General features: G+C 36.2%; 1 protein-coding gene across 10 annotated transcripts in view; it reads left to right on the top strand.

Moving 5' to 3' along the window:
• The window catches only part of CUL2 (cullin 2), a 53,055-nt gene extending 34,748 nt beyond the window's left edge, over positions 1-18,307 (top strand). For all 10 annotated transcript variants that reach the window (XM_064444958.1, XM_064444957.1, XM_064444954.1 and 7 more), the window contains 10 exons: positions 2,161-2,220; positions 2,615-2,743; positions 2,843-2,929; positions 3,433-3,585; positions 3,995-4,072; positions 7,699-7,765; positions 9,016-9,218; positions 11,741-11,842; positions 12,574-12,690; positions 17,494-18,307. In XM_064444958.1, the coding sequence (XP_064301028.1) occupies positions 2,161-2,220; positions 2,615-2,743; positions 2,843-2,929; positions 3,433-3,585; positions 3,995-4,072; positions 7,699-7,765; positions 9,016-9,218; positions 11,741-11,842; positions 12,574-12,690; positions 17,494-17,625 (1,128 nt within the window). In that variant the 3' untranslated portion in view covers positions 17,626-18,307. The remainder of the gene's footprint in view (positions 1-2,160; positions 2,221-2,614; positions 2,744-2,842; positions 2,930-3,432; positions 3,586-3,994; positions 4,073-7,698; positions 7,766-9,015; positions 9,219-11,740; positions 11,843-12,573; positions 12,691-17,493) is intronic.
• The last annotated feature ends 7,682 nt before the right edge of the window (positions 18,308-25,989 follow it).

Below are 25,989 nucleotides of genomic sequence, written 5' to 3'. Positions count from 1 at the left end.
CCCTGTTTCAGGCTCACCAAAATTCTTCACAGCATCAATATGTTCAAAGGTAGACTTCTTATGCAGTTTGTCTAGTTTAGAGATGAAATGGAACAAAAGACAATCCAGTGTTAGGGGAAAAGATATGTACAAAGGAGACCACTTTAATATTTAAATGTTTTCTGAAAGTAAGACCTTTCTTCTCATCATAATCCAAAACAGAAGAACAGAGCTGATCTATTTAATGTAAATTTAAGTGCAGGTAATAAATAGACAAATTGTGGGTTTTGGGAAGTTTGGCAACACTTACATGCATTTGAACTTAAATTTGCTTGCTGCCATGCTGGATACCTATTACTTACATCGAAGCTTTGTTTAGATTTTTCAAGTTGACTACAAAGAATATTTGGAAACTTATGTTACTTCAATCACTGTCACAATAGCTAACTTTTTCCAGGAGAGAACTGCATTTGAAATTAAATAAGTTTAGGGACAGAGGCTTGCTGTTCTTTTCTTTGAAATGCATAGCCATTAAGGTATTTAAGAAAACAGTTCTAATTGTTATAAATTTTAATAATTATTATTAATATTATTTTAACTTTATTATTATCGTTATTATTATTAAATTCTGCAAAACATGTCTGGGCTTCTGAGGGATTGAGTGGCTCTCCAAAAAGAAGTATAATTTATCTAATCCATTTGTTAATTTCCCACTCGTTCCAGTACATCATTGTATCTTTCTCCTAGAGAGTGCACTTACTACTTTCCTGTCTATAATTTGCTGTTATAGGATGCATGCATACATGTCATTACTCAGGAATTGCAGTTTGTAGTTAGGGTCATAGACTAAACTTTAATAATTTCCAGCTAACGTTAATCTGAAAGACATAGTGATAAAGATACTAGTGATAATATCAGTAGTAGTTACCCATCTGTATTTGTGATACTGAGAAAATAATTATTTAGTATTTTAAAACAAATGCTTATTTCAGTATCCTAATACATTTCTGTCTTGATTGTAATTAATGTCATGTACCAGAAGGTGGAGTAATATGAGATTGACAGCTTGATTTGCTGGCACATAGGCACTGTACTTTTTCTGTAAACACATCAATTATTCACTTCAGTGATCTTTATTACAATAAATATTTAAAATCTTTTATCTGCTGTCAGTTTTTCATGGTGGATATCAAAACTGCTATTGTTACCTCTAGAATTATTGCAGAAGGGTGCTCTAAGCTTCAGTGTGTTTCATATTTCATGTCAAGTCATGCATTCCTTTGTCACAGGGATTCTAGGGACCTATTATCAAATATTGGAATGTCGAGGCATTGTAAGAAGCAGTTGCTTCTCAGTTCTTCTTTATAATAATAACAAAATATTGTTTTCCTTCCATAGGAGGAACTGTAATTCCTAGAAACTATGATCATGCAATATTTTTGGTACCATATTAGTTTAAAATGTTAATTTAAATGTGATATGGAGTTCAGAAACTAACCTTGATGATTCTGATGTCTTTGTTTACAATTTCCAATTCTAAACTGTCATTATCGCCTGCCCTTTCTTTTTCCTCATATTCAGGTTTTTTTCAGCTGCCATATTTTTCATACTGTGCTGCTTCAAATTTCCACTGTCAACAATATATTTTTCTTCTCCTCTTTAGTCTATCAAAAAAATCCAACAGCCAAAAGATGTTTCCTTTCTTACTGTTGTGAGCACCCCATCTATGTTTTTCAGCTCAAGATACATGCTGTTGATGTAAGCTGCTGTTGATGTGCTGCGGCCCAAATCCACTTTATCTGCAGTTATTCCTCAGATTCTTTCCATCCATACTTTTGGACCACACATATTGCTGTATACCAAAATCTTCATACGATTACATTTAAGTTTCTAATCAGAACTTAATTTGTTCTCCTGCTTTCTGCAATTAACTTCTGTTCCTCTACTCTTTCCACTTTTACTTAAATCTCAGTGTAAAAATGTTCAACACAAAAATTCTCACAGAGCAGCAGTTCAAACCCGTTTATTCATTGTTTCCTTTTTGGTCCCCTTTTGTGTAGTTCAGTTTTATAGGGTCTCGGATGGCCTTAGCCCTGAACATTTTTTTTTTTGATTTCTTCAAATTCCATAAACGTTTAAAGTAATTTACATTTTTTTTCTTTGCCCTATATTCCTACGTAGGCTTTGACATCAGTAGTTAACTATAGGGAGCCCAAGTCGATCTGCAAAGCACCTGAGTTGGTAAGTGATATAAATTATTGTAGAAAGTAATAATGCTTTTTTATAACTGTGAAATAAATTGGCATAGGGCCCATCTCATGGATATCCTTTTCTCACATTAAGTCAGCTCAGGTGTGTATTTTAGGAGTAATAATAAATAACTTAACCTGCACACAGATTTTGTGGTGTGCAAAATTGGTGCAGGTGTAATTTTTTATATAGAATTTGTATTTTCTGTGGATGTTTTGTGTGTTGGTTGCCTATGAAGACAATCTTTGTAGTAGAGCATGAAACTATAGACTGTGACTTGTTTCATGCTTTAACTTTTGTGTAGAAGTTGGGAATGCCTTGGCACTCATTTGTTCTCAAGCTTGACAAGTAGGTTTGGGTTTGTTTTTTCTTTTTCTAACTTGAGCTGGCCAAGTACTGTGACAACTTGTTGAAGAAATCAGCAAAAGGAATGACAGAGAATGAAGTAGAAGACAAACTTACGAGTTTCATTACTGTTTTCAAATACATTGATGACAAAGATGTATTCCAAAAGGTAACTTTTGATAATAAATGTTAAAACATTGCATTTGAAGTATACTTGAAGAATGTGGTTATGCTTTTAAAAATCCTCACATCTAATTTTTTTATGCAGTTCTATGCCAGAATGTTGGCAAAAAGATTAATTCATGGTCTGTCTATGTCTATGGATTCTGAAGAAGCCATGATTAATAAACTAAAGGTAATGTAATACTCTTCTAATGCAGAATAAGCATAGGAGTATGTAATGTTGAGAGGAAGCAGCAGAGGGTGCCAGAGATAACTTAGTGATCAGTAGAAAGTGTTTTCAATAGTGAAAGGAAAAACTAATTTCTTGGTACTCTATGAAAGATGTATGGCCCAGTATCACTTAGGTATTTGAGATTTTTACAGGGTTTTGGGTAGTTTTATTAAGTGTGTTCGAATAATTAATCTTTACATTATAAAAGTACCAAGGACTTTCATAAACTAGCTTTATCTTTTGATTCTATACATTAACGTTTTAAATCAATGTATAGAAAGTAAAACTAAGATAACTGATAATTTTCTTTTATAATGTTATTTCCTATTGTGACTAGTGTTTTCTGTAAATATCGTAACAACAATTCTGCTGACTAGATTTTGATATTTTAATAGTGAATGTGCATAGTTTATATATTTAAGTACTGTTTTCACTGTGAAACCTGTTACAATATTTCTTCACAGCAAGCCTGTGGTTATGAATTTACCAGCAAGCTCCATCGAATGTATACAGACATGAGTGTTAGTGCTGATCTCAACAATAAATTCAACAACTTTATCAAAAACCAGGATACAATTATAGATTTGGGAATTAGTTTTCAGATATACGTTCTACAGGTACTAATGTATGTTTATTACTATTGTGTTACTTGTACTTAATTTTAATGTTTTGATAGCAAGTGAACAATTTTTCTAACTGTGAATACTTGTCATATGGAAACTGACACCTTGTGATCATTGTGGAAAAAATTATTTTCCTAGTTTATCTTTTTAAAATTAACGCGCTAATGCACTAAACAGTGGTGATGTAAAATGCCTTGTGTTCTTGTCTTCAGTTAATACCTCAGTGGGGCATGCAAAAATGAGTAGTAAAAAATGAGCAGTAAAACTCTTGGTCTAAATTGAATGTCTTATGCTATATATTTTATATATAATATATGCTATAGATATGTTTGATAGTGTTATTTCTCTTAATGTATATACTGTATTAAAATGTTAATGCTTTTATTTTTCCTGATACCTTTAGGCTGGTGCATGGCCTCTAACTCAGGCTCCTTCTTCTACGTTTGCAATTCCTCAGGAACTGGAAAAAAGTGTACAGATGGTAGGTTAGTAGGAGGCTTCTTGTAAATGTGAAAAATGTAAAATAACTCCAAATAAAAGATGATCACTCTAACAGGGAAAAACCTGAGCTGCTGTATTTTGTTTGTAAATCATGGCTATGCATTTTCCAGTTCATGTGAAATTTGGAAAGGTCAACCAAATGACATACTGAATTTATGTATGTATTTGCATAGCTTTTCTTTATTTTCCACATCTCTCTTTACACTATGTGATCAGTGAGGGAGGTATTAATAAATACATTCAGATGAAAAAGGTTGATTCTTAGCTTTAAAATCAGTTCCTAATATTTAGATAAAAGAAGATTTTGTTTCTGATAATAAATCTGAACAGATTTAGTAGCAGATCAAAATGCAGATACAGGTTTCTTGTCCCGTGTTTCATAGGAGCCTATCAAAGTCCAGCTTCATGCAGACTTCTTTAAAGCTTATTTTGCAAATTCTCAAAGCAGTAAAGGTTTTACTTTGGCCAAATATTCTCTTTTTATGTGGTTATTTCTGCTTTGTAGACGTGGAATATTTTATTACTTTTGATTATATTACTGTGTTCTGAATGTTATCTGTACAATGTTTGTGTTAAAATACAGAATATGTGTCTTGATCTTTGATAAAGTGTATTTAATGGTGACGTACATTTTAGGCCATAAATATGCCTAAATAGATTTTTGCTAAGGTGTGTTTAGTGGTGAAGTACATTGTAGGCAACAAAAATTTCATATTATTGGACATAACAGATTTTTGAAGCAGTTTTTATACCTTACATTGCTATCTGATCTAAATTATAATGGCAAATGTCTTTTTCTGTGGGGAAGGAGCTTTCTCATGTATTACTACTAAGTATTAGAACTGTTTATTCTGCGTTTATTTCTGCTCTATTAAGTGGCACTTGGTTTTAGCAATGTAACAGTTTCCAGCCCATACTATAAGATCCACAGAAGGTGACTGATGACATTTTGCTCTTCTTGTGGGTTTAAAATAGGAGTAATGTCAGTTGTGCCTTAGTTGGAAAATTGTTACGGGCTTGCGTATCAGAAGCAGCTCGGAGCCTGGGTTGCTTGCCTAACTTCACTCTTTTGCCAGTTCAAAGGACCAAACTTACTCATGTGTCACCTAGCTATAATTAATGCTCTAAATTATGCTCATAATCCCATGAGGAGACAGAACATGACCTTGGGGAGCCTTTGAAAAATTGCCAATGTGTGTCTTTACTGTCAAATTTGATCATTTGACCCATGAAGAGAGAGTTCTCTCAAGATTCTGGCCAAGATTTAGAAATAAAAACCATTTTGCAGTTGCACTTCGAAGTACGGGAGTACCTCTGTAACTGGGCAAACTGTTTAGTGGCCTTTTCAGGCTCCAAGGCTGCTGGAGCTTCCTAGAAATAGATATGAATGGTATACAAATACTGGGTTTCATACTATGCAAGCTTGACTTCTTAAAGAGGTCAAAAGTCCCCCTTTTTGTATTTTCCTTCGATGTTAACCAGAGTCGCCAGACCAAATCAGCGTAAGCCAAATTGATACTACATGGGGCGTAGGGAGTTTTGATCCAATTTAAGGAAAGATTATTTGAATTTGCTTAAGTTTTTCTTAAACCTTAAATTAGGATTAGTCTGCAAGCCACACTTTATTGTTTTTTTCAGATAGAAAGTATGAGAGCAAAATTTCAGAATTTTATTTTTTTAACAACAAAAGCTTAAGTACTAAAACTAAGGCTTAGCAGGCACTTGCCAATATATGCAGTCTGATTTGTTCCTTTTGGCTGTAGGGTTAATATGTAGGATTAAGATAAAATTTATATTTTAATTTTTCTGTTGGATTTTCAGACAAATTTCAGTTAGTTTCAGAGGATATCCACGAGAATGCTGTAGCTACTAAAATGCTACTAAAAATCCCCAGTTTTATATTTCTCCTTACAAGCAAAATGATCAGACTCTTATATTACATATGTTAAAATAAAATCTGATTTTTATAAGCCTTGCCATAAACTTCCACTTCAGTCTTTGGAGAAATTCTTCTTTGTCAGAGTAACGTTTCTGCATCAGTTTAGCCCATAGAATAAATAAGCTGAAAGCCATGTCCTCAAAAGGTTTTTTCTTTAAACATTCTGCAATATCTTTATTTGTTCTTCAAAATCCAGTCCTTCCTTTCATTTTCTAGGGCTTTTTCTTATTCTCTCTCCACTGCTTGCTACTTTTCTGGCATGGCAGGATTGATGGGTTACATATAATATGAGAATAAGATGGTTTTGTTGCTTCTCTGTAAATTTGATTTTTCTTATCACAGTCCACAGGTCATTTATGCTTTTCCTTCTCTTCTTCTCTGTTGGTGAAAATGGCATTTAAATGTACATAAAACATAGCTTTAAAAGAATCTTCTAGGAATTGCATTCCTAGAGTCTTTCTGGAAAGTGGTCTCATTTACAGTAGCCAGATTTGTGCCCTTCAGTGCCAGATCTCAAGCTGACATGCATAGCTGATTTTCACTTGCACAAAACCAGAAACTTTGTTTCTGAGAGGAATTTGAAAGTCGTTTTTAAGGCCCTTTCTTCTTTAGAGGTAATTTTTTTTCTTATTCCTGTCCTGATATATATTTGTGTGTGTATGATTTAAATATCAGGAAAAAGTGCTTTCCAGAGTGACTGATGTAACACTTTTCATAATGACAAGGAATTCATGTAAATATCAAAAAAGGAAGGAAGGAAGAAATTAGCATTTACTACTAATGCTACTTTTGCATATAAGATTTTTAAAATACTGACTTTGAGGGGATGCTTCAATTTGGGGGTATCAGCACAACTTTGAAATGTTGATTCCTAAATCATAAGTGTGTGCTCTTTGAGGAAATAGGTTTTGGAAGGTGTCGGCCAGAAATCTAAGGATCTGTAGTCACTTCTTGATTCTGAAATGTTTGCAAACTGTGTGGTTGTGTCTAGCCTGAAACCCACATTGGAAGATGGCAAAAACTGTCCCTACTTTCAAGCTTGCTCTTTTGGAATTCCCCCTAAACATATGTTCAGGAATGTAAGATGAGATTTGTCATGAAAGTCAATGTGTAGCTGAGCGTGGCAAATACCTGTTAACTAAAAGTTTCTGTTTTTTGAAGGATGATGTTAAAAAAAGATCAGTAAAATGGATTTTCTGAATTGATTTTAAATAGGATATCAAAGCCATGGAATTTTGTATTATTTCACCAATATGAAAAAATAAAAATACACTCGCTTTAATATGGAATCGGAAGGAACAGAATAATATAACAAAGTTGATTGCTAAAACCTAGAAATTCTTTTAAATCGAATAGAGGTGATACTTCTTTGGAATGCTGTTTAACTATAGTATTTTATGCTGAGAGTGTGACTGTGTCAACAGTCTTTTTGATTTAGTCATCAAGTGATATGTTCATATTAATATGTTCAAGTAGTTCAGTAAATGACTGATGTTCAGTCCATCACCCATCTTCTAAAGGAAAATGCTGTCATGAATTGATCTTCAATGTTTGCATCCAATACGGTGAACATAAAACCAGTATTTCTTCGCTGGGGTGGTAGTGTGATAATGAGCTATTGTAAGTAGTTATATGTGTGACTAATTGAAGTTCATTTTGTTTTGCAGTTTGAATTATTTTACAGTCAGCATTTTAGTGGAAGGAAGCTTACTTGGTTACATTATCTTTGTACAGGTAAAAATAAGTGCTTTGCTAAAGTTATGCTCTATACAACTGACAATTATTTGTTAAAAGTCCTGTTAAAAGTTGCCATCTGAAAAGATGGCAACAGGCTTGGGAGTTGGAACATTATGTTGCATATAAAGTCAACAGATTTATTTTGCATTATAAATTAATATTTGCTGCTTAATATTTCCAAAATTTATATTCTGTAAATTTGCAGAAATTTGTAAATTTCTATAAATGTGTTATCTGTGATTTATTAAATCCAAGTAAAACTAGAGTTGTACATTCCTAATTACAAAACAGCACTGTGGAACTGTTGAGTTAATAACAATTGTCCTGCAATTATTTCTGTAGTAACATATGTCCCTTAGCTGAATATTAAATAATTTTAAGAAGGCATATTATACTATTTTACTCAGATATGTAAGTATCTAAGTAAATACATATATATATTTACTTATGTTTATATTTACTATATAGAAATACATGTTAAAAAACATCTTAGAAGAGATGCATAAAATTGTAGCTTAGTTTAGTACGTATCAGTCAATCAATTTTATTTCCAGTGCTTTCAGTATCAGGCTTTAATGACTGAGCACCATAACACGTTACGTGGAGGTGAAAACCAGACAAGCATACAATATAATGTAATGAAAAATCTGTTCTGATAATAGTAGGTTGCTGTTAACTCATGCTGACCTTCACACAGAAAATCTGGATCTGCTTTCAGGCAGATTTCTTCAGTGCTTTTTCTCTTTTTTCTCTTTTTTTTTTTTTTTTTAATTTCAGGGTGATTTAAAGAATATAAGAATATTATGCAGAATTTTACTGAATGAGTCTTTTATTTTGTTTTTAAATCTTTCATTGGAACAACTTGCTCGTAATCACTAATCTGTGATTCTGTGTAAGCTATTCCTAACTGAAGTTTATGCACTGCAATGTGTTAAGGCTATTTGGAATTTCCTTTTTTATTACTATAAATTATATTGCATTATTCAAATTCAACACTATGCATTTCCTTTTTTCTTGAAAACACTACTGTTCTAGTCTCCATAGCTAATCGGAATTACTTTTGTTGCAGACCACATTTTGTATGTGTAAATTCACAACATCATTTTTCATCTTCCAATTCCAAGTGTTAAATGCACACTTGTGTGCACTGAATGTCTGGAAATGTATACAGAGCTCTAGTAGTTAGGCTTCAGCTGACTTTTCAGCACATTCTATCAGTTTATAAAATATTACTCGTATCATTACAGGTGAAGTAAAAATGAATTATTTGTGCAAACCTTATGTAGCCATGGTCACAACATACCAAATGGCAGTGTTGCTTGCCTTCAACAACAGTGAAACTGTCAGTTACAAGGAGCTTCAGGATAGTACGCAAATGAATGAGAAGGAACTGACAAAGACCATCAAATCCTTACTTGATGTCAAAATGATCAACCATGACTCAGACAAGGTATGCAGTAATGATGTTAAGTTTCATGTTTTCAGTCTTGTGATTCTACTATTTGTTGAGGGTGTTTTTTTAATATAAAAGAACCCACTGTTTGCTTGTTTGTCTAAAGTGTATTATTGACCCTTGTGAGCAATTATAAATCTGTATTTATAAGGAAAGAGTCAGGAGGAAGGAGGCTGTCTTTGTTTGCTCTATATGCCTGTAACAGCATGGTATGCTGAAAAGGTAATAATGCTAGGACTCTATTGTTTCTGCTGCATTTCACCCATATGGCTTTAGACTCACTGCTGTTGGAGGGGAATACACCTCCTCAAATACACCACTTTCAAAGTTGTACTAAATCATGAGAAGGAGCCCAAGTAATAAACCAGAGAGTCTTACAGAGATCCTGAAAAGAAAAAATTTGTGGGATTAAGAGACTGAAAGTAACAGCAACCATCTTCTTCCTTGCTGACACGTTACAGGAGCGGGGGGGAGGAGGAAAGAGAGCAAGGGGGATTGTGTGAGAGGATTTTTGCTGCAATTTGCCAAGCTCTATAATGCCATGAGTTTCATCGAATTGAAGTAATAGCTGAGCTTTGTTTGTGGTTACGGCAATGGTTGATACAGTTTCTGTTTCTGACTCTGCTTCATACTTCTGTACGACCCACATGAAATGAGTTACCCTTTTTCCCGTACAGTGAAAGGCACAGATATCTGTTAAGAAACACAACAGAAGTGCCTGTGCATACCATACAAACTTCAGCATGTGCTTTCAGCTGGTCCAGAATGCCCAACTTATTCAGACAGTATCAGACAGAAGAAGTTAAGATAGGCTGTTTGTTTTGCTTATTGAGAAGAAATCCAAAGCTGCTCTGATAGCTGCTTTTTGTTTTTTAACCAGGAAAATATTAAAAAATGGAAAGTGAGATCAGAAGGAAGATCTGATGCTTGGCTGAAGCATAGGACATGCTTCCAATATCTAGAAATGAGCTAAGGTTGGAACAGTGGCTGGGAAGATGTCTGTTAAACCATGGGTGAAATATAGCACTGGGAGCTATTACAGAAAACAGTGAGATTTTTCATGATCATAGAAAGTTGCCCATTATTTAAAGGATTTACATTTGCTTATATCTGTTGTATAAGGTTTGGCCAGTTTCTTTAAGCATATGTCCTTGAAGAGTGAACAGTACAGCTTTCCAACCCTTTTACCTTTTGATGTTTACCACTGCGTTTTCTGGTTCTTTAACTTGCAGGCTATTGTGTTCAGGCACCTCTGCTAGTTCTGTTTTCCCTAGGCTCCATTCAGTAACATGAAATGTGATCTGCAGACTTGCTTATTGAATAAACCAGTGAACTTTAGTGGCTTAAGCAGTGATATTAAATGCACTAGCTTCTCTTTACCTGTATCTGCACACAGAAAAGTACAGTGTATTAAATGCTCTAGTTTGCTTTTCTTTGTTTGAGGTTTTTTTTTGGGGGGGGGGAGAGAGAGAAACTTTTTGCAAAATCTTTGTTGCTCCATTACAATCATGCTTTTCGAGTTCATGCACAGCACACAATTTATTTTGGTTTATACTCAACCATGTAAGAGCAGTAGTGCTAAAATTTAATGTTAGATCTCTTAAAGCTGTTGATCTTTGCTCTTTCATGTTAAATTTTCTATACTATACCTGGGTATTGGAAAATATTATAATAAAGAATATTTGTTGCAGAATATAAAATTAGAATTAATATTGTTTTGAGTGTATATTTAGATAAATATTGACTGCTTACTAAAATATTTGTGCCTGAGGCAGCCATGGTTTGGCAAGATTCCAAAGTCTAAGAAGCCCAGTAACTTTATTCTGCTGGAAATCAGTAATTTGTACAGACTCTTGCCTGGAAACTGCAAAGATCGTTCAGGTCATCCTCTTGTTAGAACGTAAAGGTGTTTGGACTGCAGGGAGTAGTTAGCATTTATTGAAAGAAATGCTCTTCTACATGTGTGGAAAATAATTGCAATTCTGACAGGAAAATACCAGAAGCATACAGATAGATGTGGAACTGTAGAAGTTGCAGTTTGTTAACTGTTTCTGCTATAACATAACAAAATGCTTAGATGTCTTTCCTGAAGTTCTGGAAGGCAGCATTAGTAATAGTTGTGAAAGCAGCAGCCCTCTCTCTCTCGAGGTTCTGCCATAAATGAATGCAAATCCTCCTTTCTTTGAAGGGAGAAAATGAGTTTAAATGGAGAGTGTTTGCAACGAAGATAGTCATAATGAAGTATTAAAACAGAAATTGCTTTAATCATATTGACTTGTTAACAATATTCATGTGTGTCAGAGTTCTTTATAGTGTTTTCCAAAATAGGCTTGATTTCTAGGTTAGTTAAACTGTAGCTTAAAATAATTGACCTGGTTCAAGTGTCATTTTAGAATTTCCAACTACAAATCTGCTAAGATTGTATGTGTGCAAGGCCCTAACTGTGACTTTTTTCCAAAGTAAATTGTTATAATTTTCTCGTTAAATTTTTGATTTTTTAAAAAGATTCTTTATTGCAGGAAGATATAGAGACAGAGTCTACATTTTCATTAAATATGAACTTCAGCAGTAAACGAACAAAATTTAAAATTACAACATCAATGCAGAAAGACACACCACAGGCAAGTATTCTTTGGTATTTGTAGCTGGAACAGCTTAGGAAGCTTATTTTTCTAAAACTGAATTTGTTGTATTAGTTTGGTGTAAGCAGATGCAAGGCCCCTGTGTAAGATTTACCTCACCGTAAAGAAATTGTCTAAGTTTAAAACTGAAGCACTGCAAATTTTTTTGTACTTAGAAGATAGGCTGGAGAAGATGGCATAGAGAATAAGAAAGAGGAAGAAAAAGATAAACAAGAGCTATTCCTCTTGTACCAAATGGGATTGACATTTAGCTTATCTTACCTAATGAGGCTTTTTTGTGGGTGGTGTTCATAAAAGCAACTTATTCCAGGAACAGCAGAACCAATCTGTTTTCCTATGGTTTTGTGTCCTTCATCAATTAAAATTAACTCCAGTGCTGATAATCCATGTTCCCCCTGTATCTCCGAAGACATAGGATTTTGTACAAGAGATGTGTGTGCATCCAAACTCAATACCTATAGTAAATTCTGCCTGCCTTTCTCCCTAGCAAAATGCTGGTTTGGATGTCTCTCTCCTACCTTCTTGCTGACTTTAATGAAACCTGGTATTCCTGATTTATGGAAGTACTTTGCCTGGAATTGAACTTCACCTAGATTTTTGTATTAATTGACCACTTTCAATGAAGTAAAAAGTGTAGATTCAAGATACCTTTATGAAGTGTTTATTGATCTTACTATATTTTAAGCATTACTGTTCTTCCTATATCACAGGAGATGGAGCAGACCAGAAGTGCTGTAGATGAAGACAGAAAAATGTATCTTCAAGCTGCTATAGTCCGTATCATGAAAGCACGTAAAGTGTTGCGACACAATGCTCTTATTCAAGAGGTAAGGTGAAATCTTCTTCTTAAACATGATTTGATGAAAATCTTCAGGATAGTTGAGTAAAACATCTGACCACAAAACTCCCCCATGTCAAAACTAATACTTCAGTGAAATTAGTGAGAATTTCATTCGAGTCTGCTTTGAGCTACAGTACTGGAGCACTAGCTGTGATCCCTCAATCTTGTGTGTCTTAGCACTAAAGCATTAAGTGCCTATGTGCTTGCTCTTTCCTGTTGGCTGTTTCTATGCCGACAGATGCCATATCCTATAGGAATCATTGCCAGAGCTATAGGCTCAACTGAAAACCTGAGTATGGATATTCTAGGTATCGAATTTCCACAGAAGCACCTAGCCAGTTTTGATTGGCTCTAATTGTGATTTTATTCTAATTCGTGGGTTAGATTTTAAGTTGTCTGAGTATGTAGACATGCACTTCTTAATCCCCCTTTTCCTTTAAGCGGTACAGTTGTCTAGATGTTTTACATTTTAGAGTAATGATCTGTGAGCTACCACAGACTGACTGGGAAGGAAGTGCTATTTATTTTGTTTTTCTCCCACTTTCCCATCTGTGCTAGTTGCCTGCCTCATTGTATTTCTTATTCCAGTCTAACCTTTGCTCCTACCAACCAGTTCCCAGTCTTGGTTTTCTCAGCCTTCCAAGGTGTTCGTTCTTCAGTGTAATTCATTTTTGTGTTTCCTGAGCCTTGCTGGATAGCCTCAGAGCAGACTGGAGGGAGAGAGAATAAAGATTCCTGCTTTACTGGACTGTTCTGAGCATGGAGGTGAAGAGGCATTCGGTCATTTTGAAATCTGTATGCGTTCTGTCTGTGGTGATGGAAGAAACCGTTTACCACACCCACCACTTAGTTTTTATTTCCTAAAAAAAAAAGTGGCTCCAGAGAGCTTGTAAGCCCAGAACTTGCTATGTGAGGCATCTTAAAGGTTTTGGATATTGAAATAGTGCTTGTACACAAATACTCTGAAAGCAAGTTTAATTCAAGAAATCTCATTTTGAATACCTAAAGGATGAGGCAGCATAGGTTCTGATTACTTCTCAAAATCTTTGGTTATTTGGTTTCCCATTACTTAAATCATCCATGCAACTATGATTAAATCCTGTAAGAATTTACAGTTAAAACTAGAAGATGGTAGGCAAGCCCTGTTTCATCTTGAAAGATACTTTTTCCTCCCTATTCTCAAATTCTCAGGAAAAGTTTTCAAAGTGCACTTTGCTTGAGACCAGGTTACAAGGTTGGAATAGATTACAAATGTTTGTATTTTGGAAACAAAAAATCCTCTCTGGTTGCTTCTTCCATTGTTTAACTCAGGAGGCACTATCTGACATGCCTCTCCTGCGTTTTGCTCTCGCAGTACTCTTGGAGAATAGTATGGTCTGTTAACATCAGGAGCTTTTTCATGCTTTGCAACAAAGGTGGATATTTTGATTGTTACTCAGTTAAAAACTAAGAGAGTAAAGTTGGTGCTCCATTTATTGATCACCAGTCACACCCACCTGTATTGTTTTTTTTTACTTTAGTTTTAAACTAAATTTATGACACTTTTGAAAATCATATCCTTTATTATTTAGTCTTCAATTTTCAATTTTGAATACTCCTTTATATAATACTAATTTATATCCTAGGCGTATTAGAGCATCTGAACTGAAGGCTAGGCTTCTAAATAATTATCTCTGCTGCAGTATAGTGTGGGGACCTGATGCGGCCTTAAATGAGCAATTGTGAAACCTCAAGCGATAAGGTGAAGGAGTAAAAAAAAAAAAAAAATCCACCAGGGTTATTTTTTCCTTCTTTTTTACACTTTGAATTAATTTGTGGAGTCTCCATGCCAGCTCAGATAAACTGAGACCTGAGCTTGATTCTTTAAAATGTTAGGTGTCTTCTCTACAGTCTGTGATATAGATATACTTTCAGGTACTTCAGAAATGATTGCCAGGTTTTAGGGCAAATTGTGGGGAGACATGTTTTTGTATAGTTAACATGAGATTTTAATCTTTGTGTTTAAGTGGAAATTTTACCTAGTTATGTCTGCATTGAGCTCAGTAACTTGTTTTACTTCATGTTGTATGAATAAGGCCAAACTGCCAGGTGGTTCTGAGTTGAACATGCTCAGCTTTCTCACTAGACCAATCTTTATTAAAAAATGAATAACCATCACTTCTATGAAACTTTTAGAGTACGCATAACTAATGTATTGGCTGCCCAACTTCCTTCCCCGCCCCCCCCCCCCCCCCCCCCCCCCCCCCCGTTAACCTTGTAGGAAGACTTGATTTACTGTCAGGAGCGTTTTTACTTCTTAAAACATTAATTTGTGATGTTACTAATTATGGTGACATTGTTACTTTCATCATAATATTTATGTACTTATATAATGTATTAACTTAAAATTTCTAGTCTTGACTTCTTGAGGAGTAATACTGATCTTTTGAAAGGAAGTCTGTTTACTATGAATAGTTAATATTTTCTTGCCTCGTTAATATTTTTTTTCTGAGATAAAAGGGCAGCATTATACTGTTGTTAGAGATGTGATTGAGACTCCCAGCCTTAATGTAGTTAGCACTGATACAGACTGCAGCACAACACATTTCATTTAGGGTGAGGTGTCCAAGAAAATATTCAAGGCCTTTGGTAGACCTGTATATGTCAGCATGTTTTATTTGCTGAACAACAATTTGCTGAATTGTTAATTGTGTTAGATATGCCCTGACGGTTTTACTTTTAGCTCCATGCTGCAGTCACTTGCAGGATGAGGTAGCTTTTCCCTTAAAATGAATAGGGTCAATAAGAATAGTGGAGGGGAAAGGTCAATGCAGTCATTCCCAGAAAATTTTTTATTCTGACCATCAGGTATTTCTATCCACCCTTCTCATTTGTATTATCTTTGATAAAACAAAACCCTTACCAAGACAAAAGTCTGTCTTTTATTCTCTCTGTCCTAAGTAAATACATGAAGTATGATGGTGACAATTAGTTTGAGTGTAGGGCTGAAGTTAGCTGAAATCTGAGCAGATCTATTAGCTTGTTTAGTAGAAAGTTTCTTCTCATTTGTATTGCTGTGGAACGTACCAGACCCTTGGCTGCCAGCCCAGCAAAACTCACTCTTTTGAGCTATTTGTTTGCTTTGCTGGGTGAGTTCTACCTGGTGAGTTCTGTTGGCTCACAAAGGGCTCCAGCAACCTCTAGAGCTGGGAGAAAGCCAGCCATGAAAAGTTGTAAAGAAAACAGTGAATCCAGCTGAAATAAAAATCACTTTCTTTACAGAACAAATTACAAAGTACAGGCAGAATATACTGTGACACTTGAGTAGTAAGATCTTTTGTTTGAAAAATTTTCCAAGTTAATAGATACTATGCATATTCTGTTACTACATACTATTTCTTCCTTTTCCCTACAAGAAAATGGGCAAAACTGAGAACTATTAAGAGGCATCTAAAGTTTTCCCTGGAGTGGCAGTTTCTTCCACAATGCATATATAGATTTGTTTTTACAATAAATAATCTTTTGCAGTATATATTACAAATTTCCAGCATAGCCAGATGGAACTTGCCAACTTGTATGACTTCAGTGACTGAAGAAACAGAGGTTCATCCTGGTTGTCTCAAATTGTATAGGAAAGGAGGTCAGTGGTAGGGGGACTCCATTTACACCTTCCAGGCAGCTGAGCAGTTTAGGTGCCTTCTGGGGCCAGGTACACGGCAATACATGGGATGGAACTTAGACAAAACACAACAAATCCAGCTCATATCTCATATTCTGACAGATGCAACAGCAATGAAATAGTGTAACTTTATAAAACAATTACTATTTGTGCTGTGTCTTTTCTGATTAAGAGTGTCATCTAGGGCTTTTCAGCAAATTTTCTGAAAAAGTGTTATTTTTTTCTTGCAAAATTGGTGGTCCAGTACAGTAGAATCTCTGAGGATAGGTTGCATTTTTATTGTATTTAAACTGTGCTATTCAAGAATTAATGAGGTCTTATCATAACGTTATCATCACATTTTGTTGGTTATTTGCTATGTACCTGTTTACATGTCTTCTAAACCTGTCTTTTTAATGCTATATAGAAAACAAAGGATTCACAAACCTTTACTAAATTAAAATGTCTTCTCTATATTTTTATGATAGCAAAAATGGTGATGGATAAGAAAATTGCGTTCTACGTTAGAGGTAGTTTTGAAAAATACAATCAAGTGAAATGTAACCATTCAGAATTGTATAGACTGTTATGAAAACTAAGATTAATACATTCTTCAGGCATTCGATTTCCTAGTAAGACTGACATAACTCAAACAAAATTTGGGGGTCCATATGTTAAATATTCCAGAACAACAAAAGTACGTAAACAGAAGTAAAAGGGACCTAGTCTAGGAAGAGAAGTCAGTTAGCAGAGCCAGCATGGAAAGGCACATATGGTTTTACAAAACTTTCGCTTTGCTGAAACTGTGATAATAATTAAGTGGAAAAAAAAGTGTTAATACTAGATTAATTTTTAACCTGAATATTTATATGAATTTGTACTGAGACAAATTAAGCAAGCAAGAGGACTGAAAAGATCTGGTTAACATGCAGGCAAACTAACCAATAAGCTGAGCAGTCAGTTTAAGTGTCCTGACACTCATGTATAGAGATGCTTTGTTGATCGTTATAAATGAACCATTCCAAGTTTATTTAATCCTGTCTTTAAGAGAATAATATACTGAATTTGCCTTAAAGCCCTTAGTGAATATTTTATAGCATTTATAATTGTTGTAAATAAAAATAACATAAAAACCATGTCTGTATTTTGCAGGTAATTAGCCAATCAAGAGCTAGGTTTAACCCAAGTATCAGCATGATTAAGAAGTGTATTGAAGTTCTGATAGACAAACAGTACATAGAGCGAAGCCAGGCCTCTGCAGACGAATACAGTTACGTAGCGTGATGTTGCTGTCCTGCAGGTATGATTGTAAGGAGATCATTGCTGTCACTGTTTGGTGTGTTCCTGTGGGAAGAGGCAGGCCTGTGCCTCCATAATTGGTCACTTGGCAGCCCCTGTTTTTCTGCTGTTTACAACATCACCAGTGCCATGTCATGAGCGTCAATGAAAATGCCTATAGATATTTCAAGCTCATGTCATTATGACATTTCTTAAAACTTTACTAAAAGAATGAGTGAAGTATTGCTGAAATGTGGAAAATTGGTTGGGTACCATGCTTTTTTTTTTTTCCCCTCCCCTTTCACGTTTGCAGTTGATGTTTTTTAATGTATCTTAAGACAAAGTAAAAAAAAAAAAAACAACACAAAAACCTAAATATTGTAATATGACAGATAACCTAATAATTGTATCTACATTAAAATGTAAAAAAAATTACGAACATGATACTGCTGCTTGTCAAATAAAAAAATAAAGTTATATAATGTGTCTCGAATGATTGTAGAAATGGATATATAGCACTAATGCCTGTAAATATTATTCAGACCTGGAAGAATAAAAATAATGTTACACGTTTGGGTTTTGGATACCCTCCGAAGTAGATCTGACCTAAGAAGTAATTTATATAAAACTGAATACCAGGTATGTTATGTTTGATGTGATTATAAAAATATATTTATGGTTAAGTGCACATCTTGTTTTCTTGAGATTAGGCTAACTTACATTCTTAGTGCCTGAAGGCCTACTCTGTGTCTGTTAATCTCACACTGTAGGAATATTTTACAAGAGAAAATAAACAGACATTTGAGGGGATTTAAGTAGTGTAGTTGACAAAAGAGTTAGGAAGGGTTATCACGAACATCAAAGATACAGTTCACTGGCTTGTGAAACTGCCCTATTAACGGGAAAGAACATAGCAGAGTGGTAATTGAAAAAATGTTTCACTAACGCGTTGGGTAGAAACACTACATGGGTAGGTACCTGTGTTTGTTTCCACATAAGCCCGTGCCGTTTTTTTCTTGTTTTCCCTCCTAACTCATATGGTTGTATTTACCATATTTTCTTTTCCTCTGCCCTGATTAGATTTCTAGCTATTTGGGCAGGACAGGAAATCCATGGGCTATTTCATGTCCTGCGCTGTTCATCAGGGATGGCACGGTGACTGTTCACTCTCACTCACGCAAAGTATAATTTTCAAAGGTACTAACTCTACCACTAGAAGTAATTGGAGTTTAATAGCATTAAGTGTGTGAACACACTGAATGCCTGCTGCGGATTAGAGCTTCCTCATGGCTACACCTGCAATTATCATTGACAGGATAAACATTAAGTTAACTTTAAGCATTCTATTTTGCCAAATTTTATTTGTGTGCAAATAAAAAAATTTATATAGATATGTGTTATTCGCAATATTTTTTTTTAGATTGTATGATATTTCATCACCTACTAAAAGTCCCCAGAACAAGAATTAATTTTAAAGGAAAAAACCTTTTGGAGGAAGCTTTTTCCTTGTTTTTTCTTTTTCTAGTTCTTCACTGTACGAAAGGGTTCTAGGATTCTCTTATTTCTTAAGTTGCATCCCATTCATATGTCATCTGGAGGGTTATAATAGTTTCTATAGTTAACTAGGAAATGCATCAAGAAATGGTAATATGTTTTCCTTATGTGGATTTTGCTGAGGGTAAATAAAGGGCAATAAGCAATGAAGGGCACTAAACACTTCTTCCATATTTAAGGTGTTTTATCCCACTGCACTAAGATCTAGATTTTTAAAATAGATTTATGTCTGAAAGAAGGGGGGTTTTAGCTGATTGTAATATGGTGCAGTAGGTCATCGTCTAAAGTGCTGGTTCAGAGTTGTGTGTGTGTTGGGAGACAGCAAAGGTGCTTGTAGTGTGCTAAACAGGAGGTACATTCGCACAGATTTTGACTGGCGTGACTTAATATATTTCAGTGTGAAATGTTCCTGTGCTTTATAAAAGTAATTCATTACTTCTTATGACAAAAAGTAGAATAGAGGGAATGTTCTATGACACAATAGAAAAAATATCACCTGGACATTGAATCCACAGATCCTTTCTCCAGAAAACAAACTAACAGCGACACCAAAGCTTCTGGAAACAAATGTGTTTTATCTTGTAACTTGTGTATGAATCAACAGATTCTTAAGCTTGCTTCTTCATAAAAGGGTTAATAAAAGCTTTATTTAAATATAGATTGCAGTAACAAAAGTTTAAGACTGAGTTTGAAAAAGCCTTAACAAATTTATTTTCAGAATCACTTCATAGACAATACGAAAACTTTACTGCTGTAGCCCAAACATGTATGGTTTTAGCATTACCTTATCTCTGAATTTTTGCATACCTAAAACATCAAAAGTAATATTTTGTTTTTAGATAAGCGTGCTGCTGAGTTGAGACTTGTTTAGTGAGTTAAAAACATCAATAGACTTCAGCACAGTTGGCATCCCCAGACAATGCATTTCATAATTATACACAAACTCAGTTTTCAGTGCCTCTTAGGAAACATGGCTATAGCTATAGCTGGGAAACATCTTGAATTCTACTTCATAACTCACACCTTCCCCCTAAGGAAAAAAGTAGTGCAAAGATTCAGCCCTCTCTAGCTGGGTTAGGTCACTGAAGTCATTGCTGGCACACAGCGATGCAGCTTATACTGTAATGCTACAACCTGGCAACTCAATGCATCTGGCAAGTGCCATTTCAAAATACCAAGTGCTATTGGGTAGTAACAGGAGGGGCAAATTAATTAAAAATGCATGGCATTTTTTAATGTCTTGTCGTTTTATAGTCTCTAGAAAAAACTGGTATAATGGTACAGATTATTTTTAAACGTCTTTTTTTTTTTTTTTTTTTTTTTTTTTTTTGTTATAAGCCTGTTAACCTGTCTGACCTGCTAGTTTATTGGGAGCCATACAGCTGAGTCTGGAAACATAATGATTTCCTACATCTCATAGATTTCTAATATCAAAATGCATTTTACCTCTAGTATCGGGTGTTCTGGATAATTCTTATGCTGACTAAAAATGTATTTCTATGATGTTTTGGTTTGTCTTCAGGTTATATGTGTGCCTGTATTACAGTGCTCTCATACATACAGGGCTACTGGAGTTACGAAAGGTACTTACACCACCATAAAATGAGAAGAAACAGTTTTCGAAGCGGAGAGTATCATTACTTTTTAAGAAACCTTTCAATGAATGCACCACTTTTCCAGATAAGGAGCAGAGTACAGAATAAAATGTACCATTTTATTTCTGGTATCTTTCAGCCATGTTTAGAAAGCCATTTCTTACCCTTTAAAAAGTTAATTTAAAAAGCAAGTCTAACAACATAGTATTGATTCTTGAGCAGAATAAATTCTTTGTACCTTACAGCAAATATGTTAGGACTGTCCATGCTTTACAAATATGGTAAGTACCTAGAGTTAGTTAATCTAAGGTATGACAATCCATGAAAACATTTTCTCCAGAAGCAATCATTCTTGCACTAGTATTTCTTCTTACTGCAAATCTGAAGTTATCTGTACTTGCTCAGGTGAGTTGTGCTGCATTTCCCAGCTGATAACAAAACAGAGCAAGTTGTCAGGCAAAAGAAGAGGGAGGATCAAAACATTGTTTAGGTGTAATAATTTTAAAACAATGCAAGACTTTGCTAAACACAAGTAGGTGTCTGTGTGGTTTTAAAGAGGGAGGGTGAACAAATGTGATAGTAAAAGTAACCAGACACGTGTAGCTTGGATGTGCATTTCTTATTGTCTCCATTCTGTGCAATTCACAATTGCATCAATAAGGGAAGAAAAGAACAGCCAGCAAAAGGAAAGAGGTAGGTGAGGAGGCTGGCCTGTTGGCCTCCCTTTTAGAAGTACTGGAGTTGTATTTTTGTGTGCTTTATCTTTGAATAGTTTGAACGTGGATATATTAATTAACAAGATTACTATTTAGTTTGGTCCTGATGATCACTTGTCAGTCACTTGAGGAAGAAGCGTGCTAGAGTATTCAGAGAAGCTGCTCCCATCAACTGTCGAAGGATCATGCAGCACAAGACTTGAAAGCTCCCTTTGTCTCCCCAGTAAGTCCAGTCTTGTGTCTGTATCTGAGAAGTGAACTCTTCCAAGCCTGAGAAGTGGTATGAAGCAAGTCAAAAGGTATTGTTAGTCACTTCTAAAACAGTTCTAATTTAGGGAATTACTTCCACCATTCATTTCTACACCCTCTTTGTGACCTTTGTGACTGAAAGCTATCAATGATGATTTAAGCAAAACTGAAATGCTCGCTTGTTTGGTTGCTTCGTCTGGTGTAATGAACAACTTGCCTTAATAGTGACCTAAGTTCCTCCTGCTCAGCTGGGGAAGGTGGTGGGTGTGTGCATTAAGAGCCTATCACAATATCAAGTAAAAACTTTACACTTGAACCACTGGTACACCTGCCGTGTATGAACCCTTCCTAGAGCTTCTGGACTAGCCAGAAATCTGGTATTTTATATTGAGGAGGGCTATACTAATGTTGTGTGTGTTACCTTCCGCTCTTCCACTGAGATAAATAAGATCGTACACTGCTGTTTCTGTAAATATTGCTCTCCTCATCTTCTCTGATGTAGTGTTATATGCCAGTAACAGAAAATCATGGTTTGGGGGACTACAGAAAGTAAAGTAGAGTAGATGAAACAATTCCCAGGGTCTGTACAGCCAAGGCATCAGTGCTTTCAGTCTGACTCTTGTCCAACCGAACGTTTGATCTGTTAGTGTTTACAGGAGCAGTGGATATGTAAGGATATCCATGTTGGGCATGTTTTCCTCCGAAAGGCCTTGTTCCTAGCATAATCACTGAATGGTAGACACTGTCACCTTTTGGTGGAAGCTGGTGCTTCTGATGTGTGTCAAACTATCTTCTATCTTCTTCAGCAGCTGTGAACAGTAACAGTGGAGTTGCCAGCAGTTGTTAAAGACGAGTGGTTTGAGGACAGTTTTGAAACTTGACAGATCGCTGTTGCGTGTCTCAGCATTCATTAAATCATCTATAACTTAGCAGGTGTATAGGACAAAAAGTGTAACGCTTCTCGGGTAGTTTTTCATATTGTGTTGAACAGTTTCAGTTCAGTTTCATAAGATGTACTTGAGCTGTTTTCTTAAAAACCCTATGCATGGGTCCATTTCCCTTCTTTCCAGCCACTGGCTTAATGGAATTCACGGTTGTCAAAATTGGAGTTTGAGAAAATAAAAAAATATATCTGAACCTCATGATATTATGTTGTCACCTGTGTATCTGAAGCCAGTTTCAGAATGTTTTATGGGATCTGTTCTAAGCAGTGCCAGGCATTTGGCTCCTTTAGAGTGGTGAGATACATGGAGTGAGGTGCTGCCTAGAGCTAATCAAGAGGAAGCTGTCAGTGGAAGGGTGTGAACGGTCTACTGACTCCTTTTCTTCAGAAGTTAATCTAGTGTGTCCGTGTGCACAGGATCTAGCACACCACACGTTCTCTTCAGGTTTTGTTCTGCTTTTAAAGAGAGAGTATAAGCACTGAAGCCAGTGGGCATTCAAGAAACGGGAGACCTGGCCTTTTTGAGTCTGACTTCATTTTTTCCCTGACCGGGAGAGTGCCCCAGTCTTAGATCAATAAGGCGAGCAAGGCCTGTTACCTCTCTTGGATGTCTACAAACTTAAATTGGCTTGAAGGTAAATCAGTCAAAAGGGATGAACTGTTACCTGCTTCCCAAGGCTTTTTGTGTATATCCCATTGCAATACTCAAGGGCCTAAAAAACAATAATTGGGACAAGATATCTGTAACTTAGTCATGACGGTATTCCTGTGGGAGCTGGGGCTGTGGGTGTGGGTTCCACTCAGTGGGTTGGTACGCTGAAGATGAGCCATCTGCTTCTCAGTGCAGAAGGAAAGCAGCAGTGGCCAGAACTGTGTATGCAAACATCATCTTCTCTGTTAATGTCCCTCATAGACTTAAATGATAGCGAGTAATCTGCTTATGAGTAATGAATGAGTCTTCAGGTACGTGAACATTTAAGTTTAGGGGCCAGCTCACCATCTGGGGACTCAGAAGGGCTTGGAAATTAGGCTTTCAGAACTACTTTTTTGGATTTGCACATATGTTCTGCCTGACTGCCCTCTAAAGCCGTGAAAATGAGTCATGTGAATCTCACCAGTAGCCTCATCTCAGCGATTCCAGGTGAAATTTTTCCCCTTCCCCCAAGCGGGTGTCTGCTGCCACATGTTTTACTGTACCGGTAATGATGTATCTAAGCCTTACTGTAGCCACAAATTGAAGGGAACAGATGTACACCCACAAAGCATGCACTGCTTAAAATCTGAGTCATGGCTGTGAATCAGAGATGTGCCCGTTGCAGCTGGTGAAAGAGATTTGAGAAGACGTAACATTCCTGTTGAGGACAGCAATAGTCTCATTTTGGGCTAAGGAAACCTTCCACCTGCATGCAAGTAGACTCTAGGCTTAAAAAACCTCAATTCATTGAGAAGACCTCACAAATTAATACCTGTCATCCATTTCTGGGTACAGTAATCGAGAAACGACACCACCTGCTCCTCAGCCCTCTCTTCTCAAGGCAGTAGCCTTGCCTGTTTTGGATGCCCTCCCTTTTTCAGAGCACTGGGTAGTTAATTTTTAAAAATGTGTATTTTAAAATGCATGTATGTAGTTTGACAGATAGGATGGAAGGGAAATGCAGCTTGTGTCACAGAGTGAGGCTGGGATTTATTTAGTGGGAAGGGGCAAGTGGGGACGTGTATTCTGGTCCTGAAGGACAGCCTGGCAGTTGGGGCAAAAGAGTGTGGGGTTTTGCATGTGGACTGACAGACCCTCTTTATCCTTTCCCACACCCAGGCACAACCTTTGAAATGCAGACTTGACAGGCAGAGCTGGAATATCTGCTCCTTCCCTTCCTGGTGCAGCTCCTGCGAGCGTAAGGGCTGCGTGCCTGGACAAGCCTTGCTTTGCCAACCCGTTCGTAGGGAAGGGTAGCGCCGTCGCCCTGCTCGCAGGGGTGGAAGTGCGGGGAGCGAGGCGAGCGGGAGGTGGCTGCTGGAGGCGGCGTGCCGCCGCGGCGGGGGTTTACAGGTGGCAAAGGAGGGTGCGATCTGCGTGGACTTAATTCTAATGCGGGGACAAAGATCATCAACTGCATGTAGGAAAAATGCCAAGAGCATGGGATAAAGTTCTTAATAGTGTATTATCTGAAGTGGCTCGGGAAACTAGGTTATATGGGTCATATGCAATGACAAAAGTGAATATATGGCAGGTAAAATTGCTGCTTTATGCACAGATTTGCTTTTGTCTTTTTTGGTTGGTTTATAAGGCCTTTTGTAAAATAAATTACAGGCTTTGGAAGAGTATATTTTCAAGAAGTTTATTTTGGAAGTCTTTTTTGTGGGATGTTTAATTCACACATCCTGCTGATACAGACTCTAGGCTTTGCTTCTTTCAGAATTTCTTCCATGATGTCTAAAATGGCCATCATGCTTTTCCACATCTGTAACAGTGCTTGGTTGGCTGAGCTCCAGACCTGGTAAAGCGGCTTCTCTTTTCAGGGGCTGTTTTTGCCCTTCTCGCTGCATAGAGCTCTTTTTTTCTTGCCATACCCTTTTAGGCTTTGCGCCTAGCTGTATGTTTCGTATGTGGCAATTACACATAATGCCTTAAACCGTTTTCTGTTGGTTTTTTTTTTTTAAATCTCTGCTTATGAAGGTACATCACAAGTTTCTACTCCTCTGTTTGTTTCCGTAACAAGCAGTTTGGCCTTGCCTTCCTTAGAATGTGTTCTTATTGTTGTCATACTCGAGAGATCTCTGGGATTCTTAAATGAGGTCTTCTTCAGGCATTTGTCATTGGTCATTTCTGGTGAATGTTTTTTTTTGAACATTAATTGTAAAACTAAAAAAAAATCACATTAAATCCTGCCCATGCAGACTAGAGTTTTGGTACCGCTCCTGTAGAGTAGTGCAAACCATCAATTAGTGCTTCATATGCTAAAGAGCAATATTTGGAAACTTTTTATTGTCCTTAGAAATCCTTTGGGGGTTATTTTCTTCATTTTTGTATCTGTAAAATGCGGCCCATTAAAGCGCTTGTGAAAACTGTCACATAGCTACATGCTAGCTAGAGTATGGACAACATAAATGCAAACTTCCTCTTCAAACCATCATCTGTAGTGAGGGAGGAAGCTACTGTGACAGGACCTCTTCCTATGTATCTTCTGCTGATGCTACGAAGAATTACAGTATTTATGTTTGATGATAACTGCTCTAAAATTACTATTTGTAGGAGAAGTTGCAGCATGGAAGGGAGAGATCGTTCCACTGTCCTGGTTTCACACAATGGGATTTT

This window comes from Phalacrocorax carbo, chromosome 2 (genome assembly GCF_963921805.1).
Source record: "Phalacrocorax carbo chromosome 2, bPhaCar2.1, whole genome shotgun sequence".
In the NCBI taxonomy this organism is placed as follows: Eukaryota; Metazoa; Chordata; class Aves; order Suliformes; family Phalacrocoracidae; genus Phalacrocorax; species Phalacrocorax carbo.
This window is presented reverse-complemented; position numbering and strand designations above follow the sequence as displayed.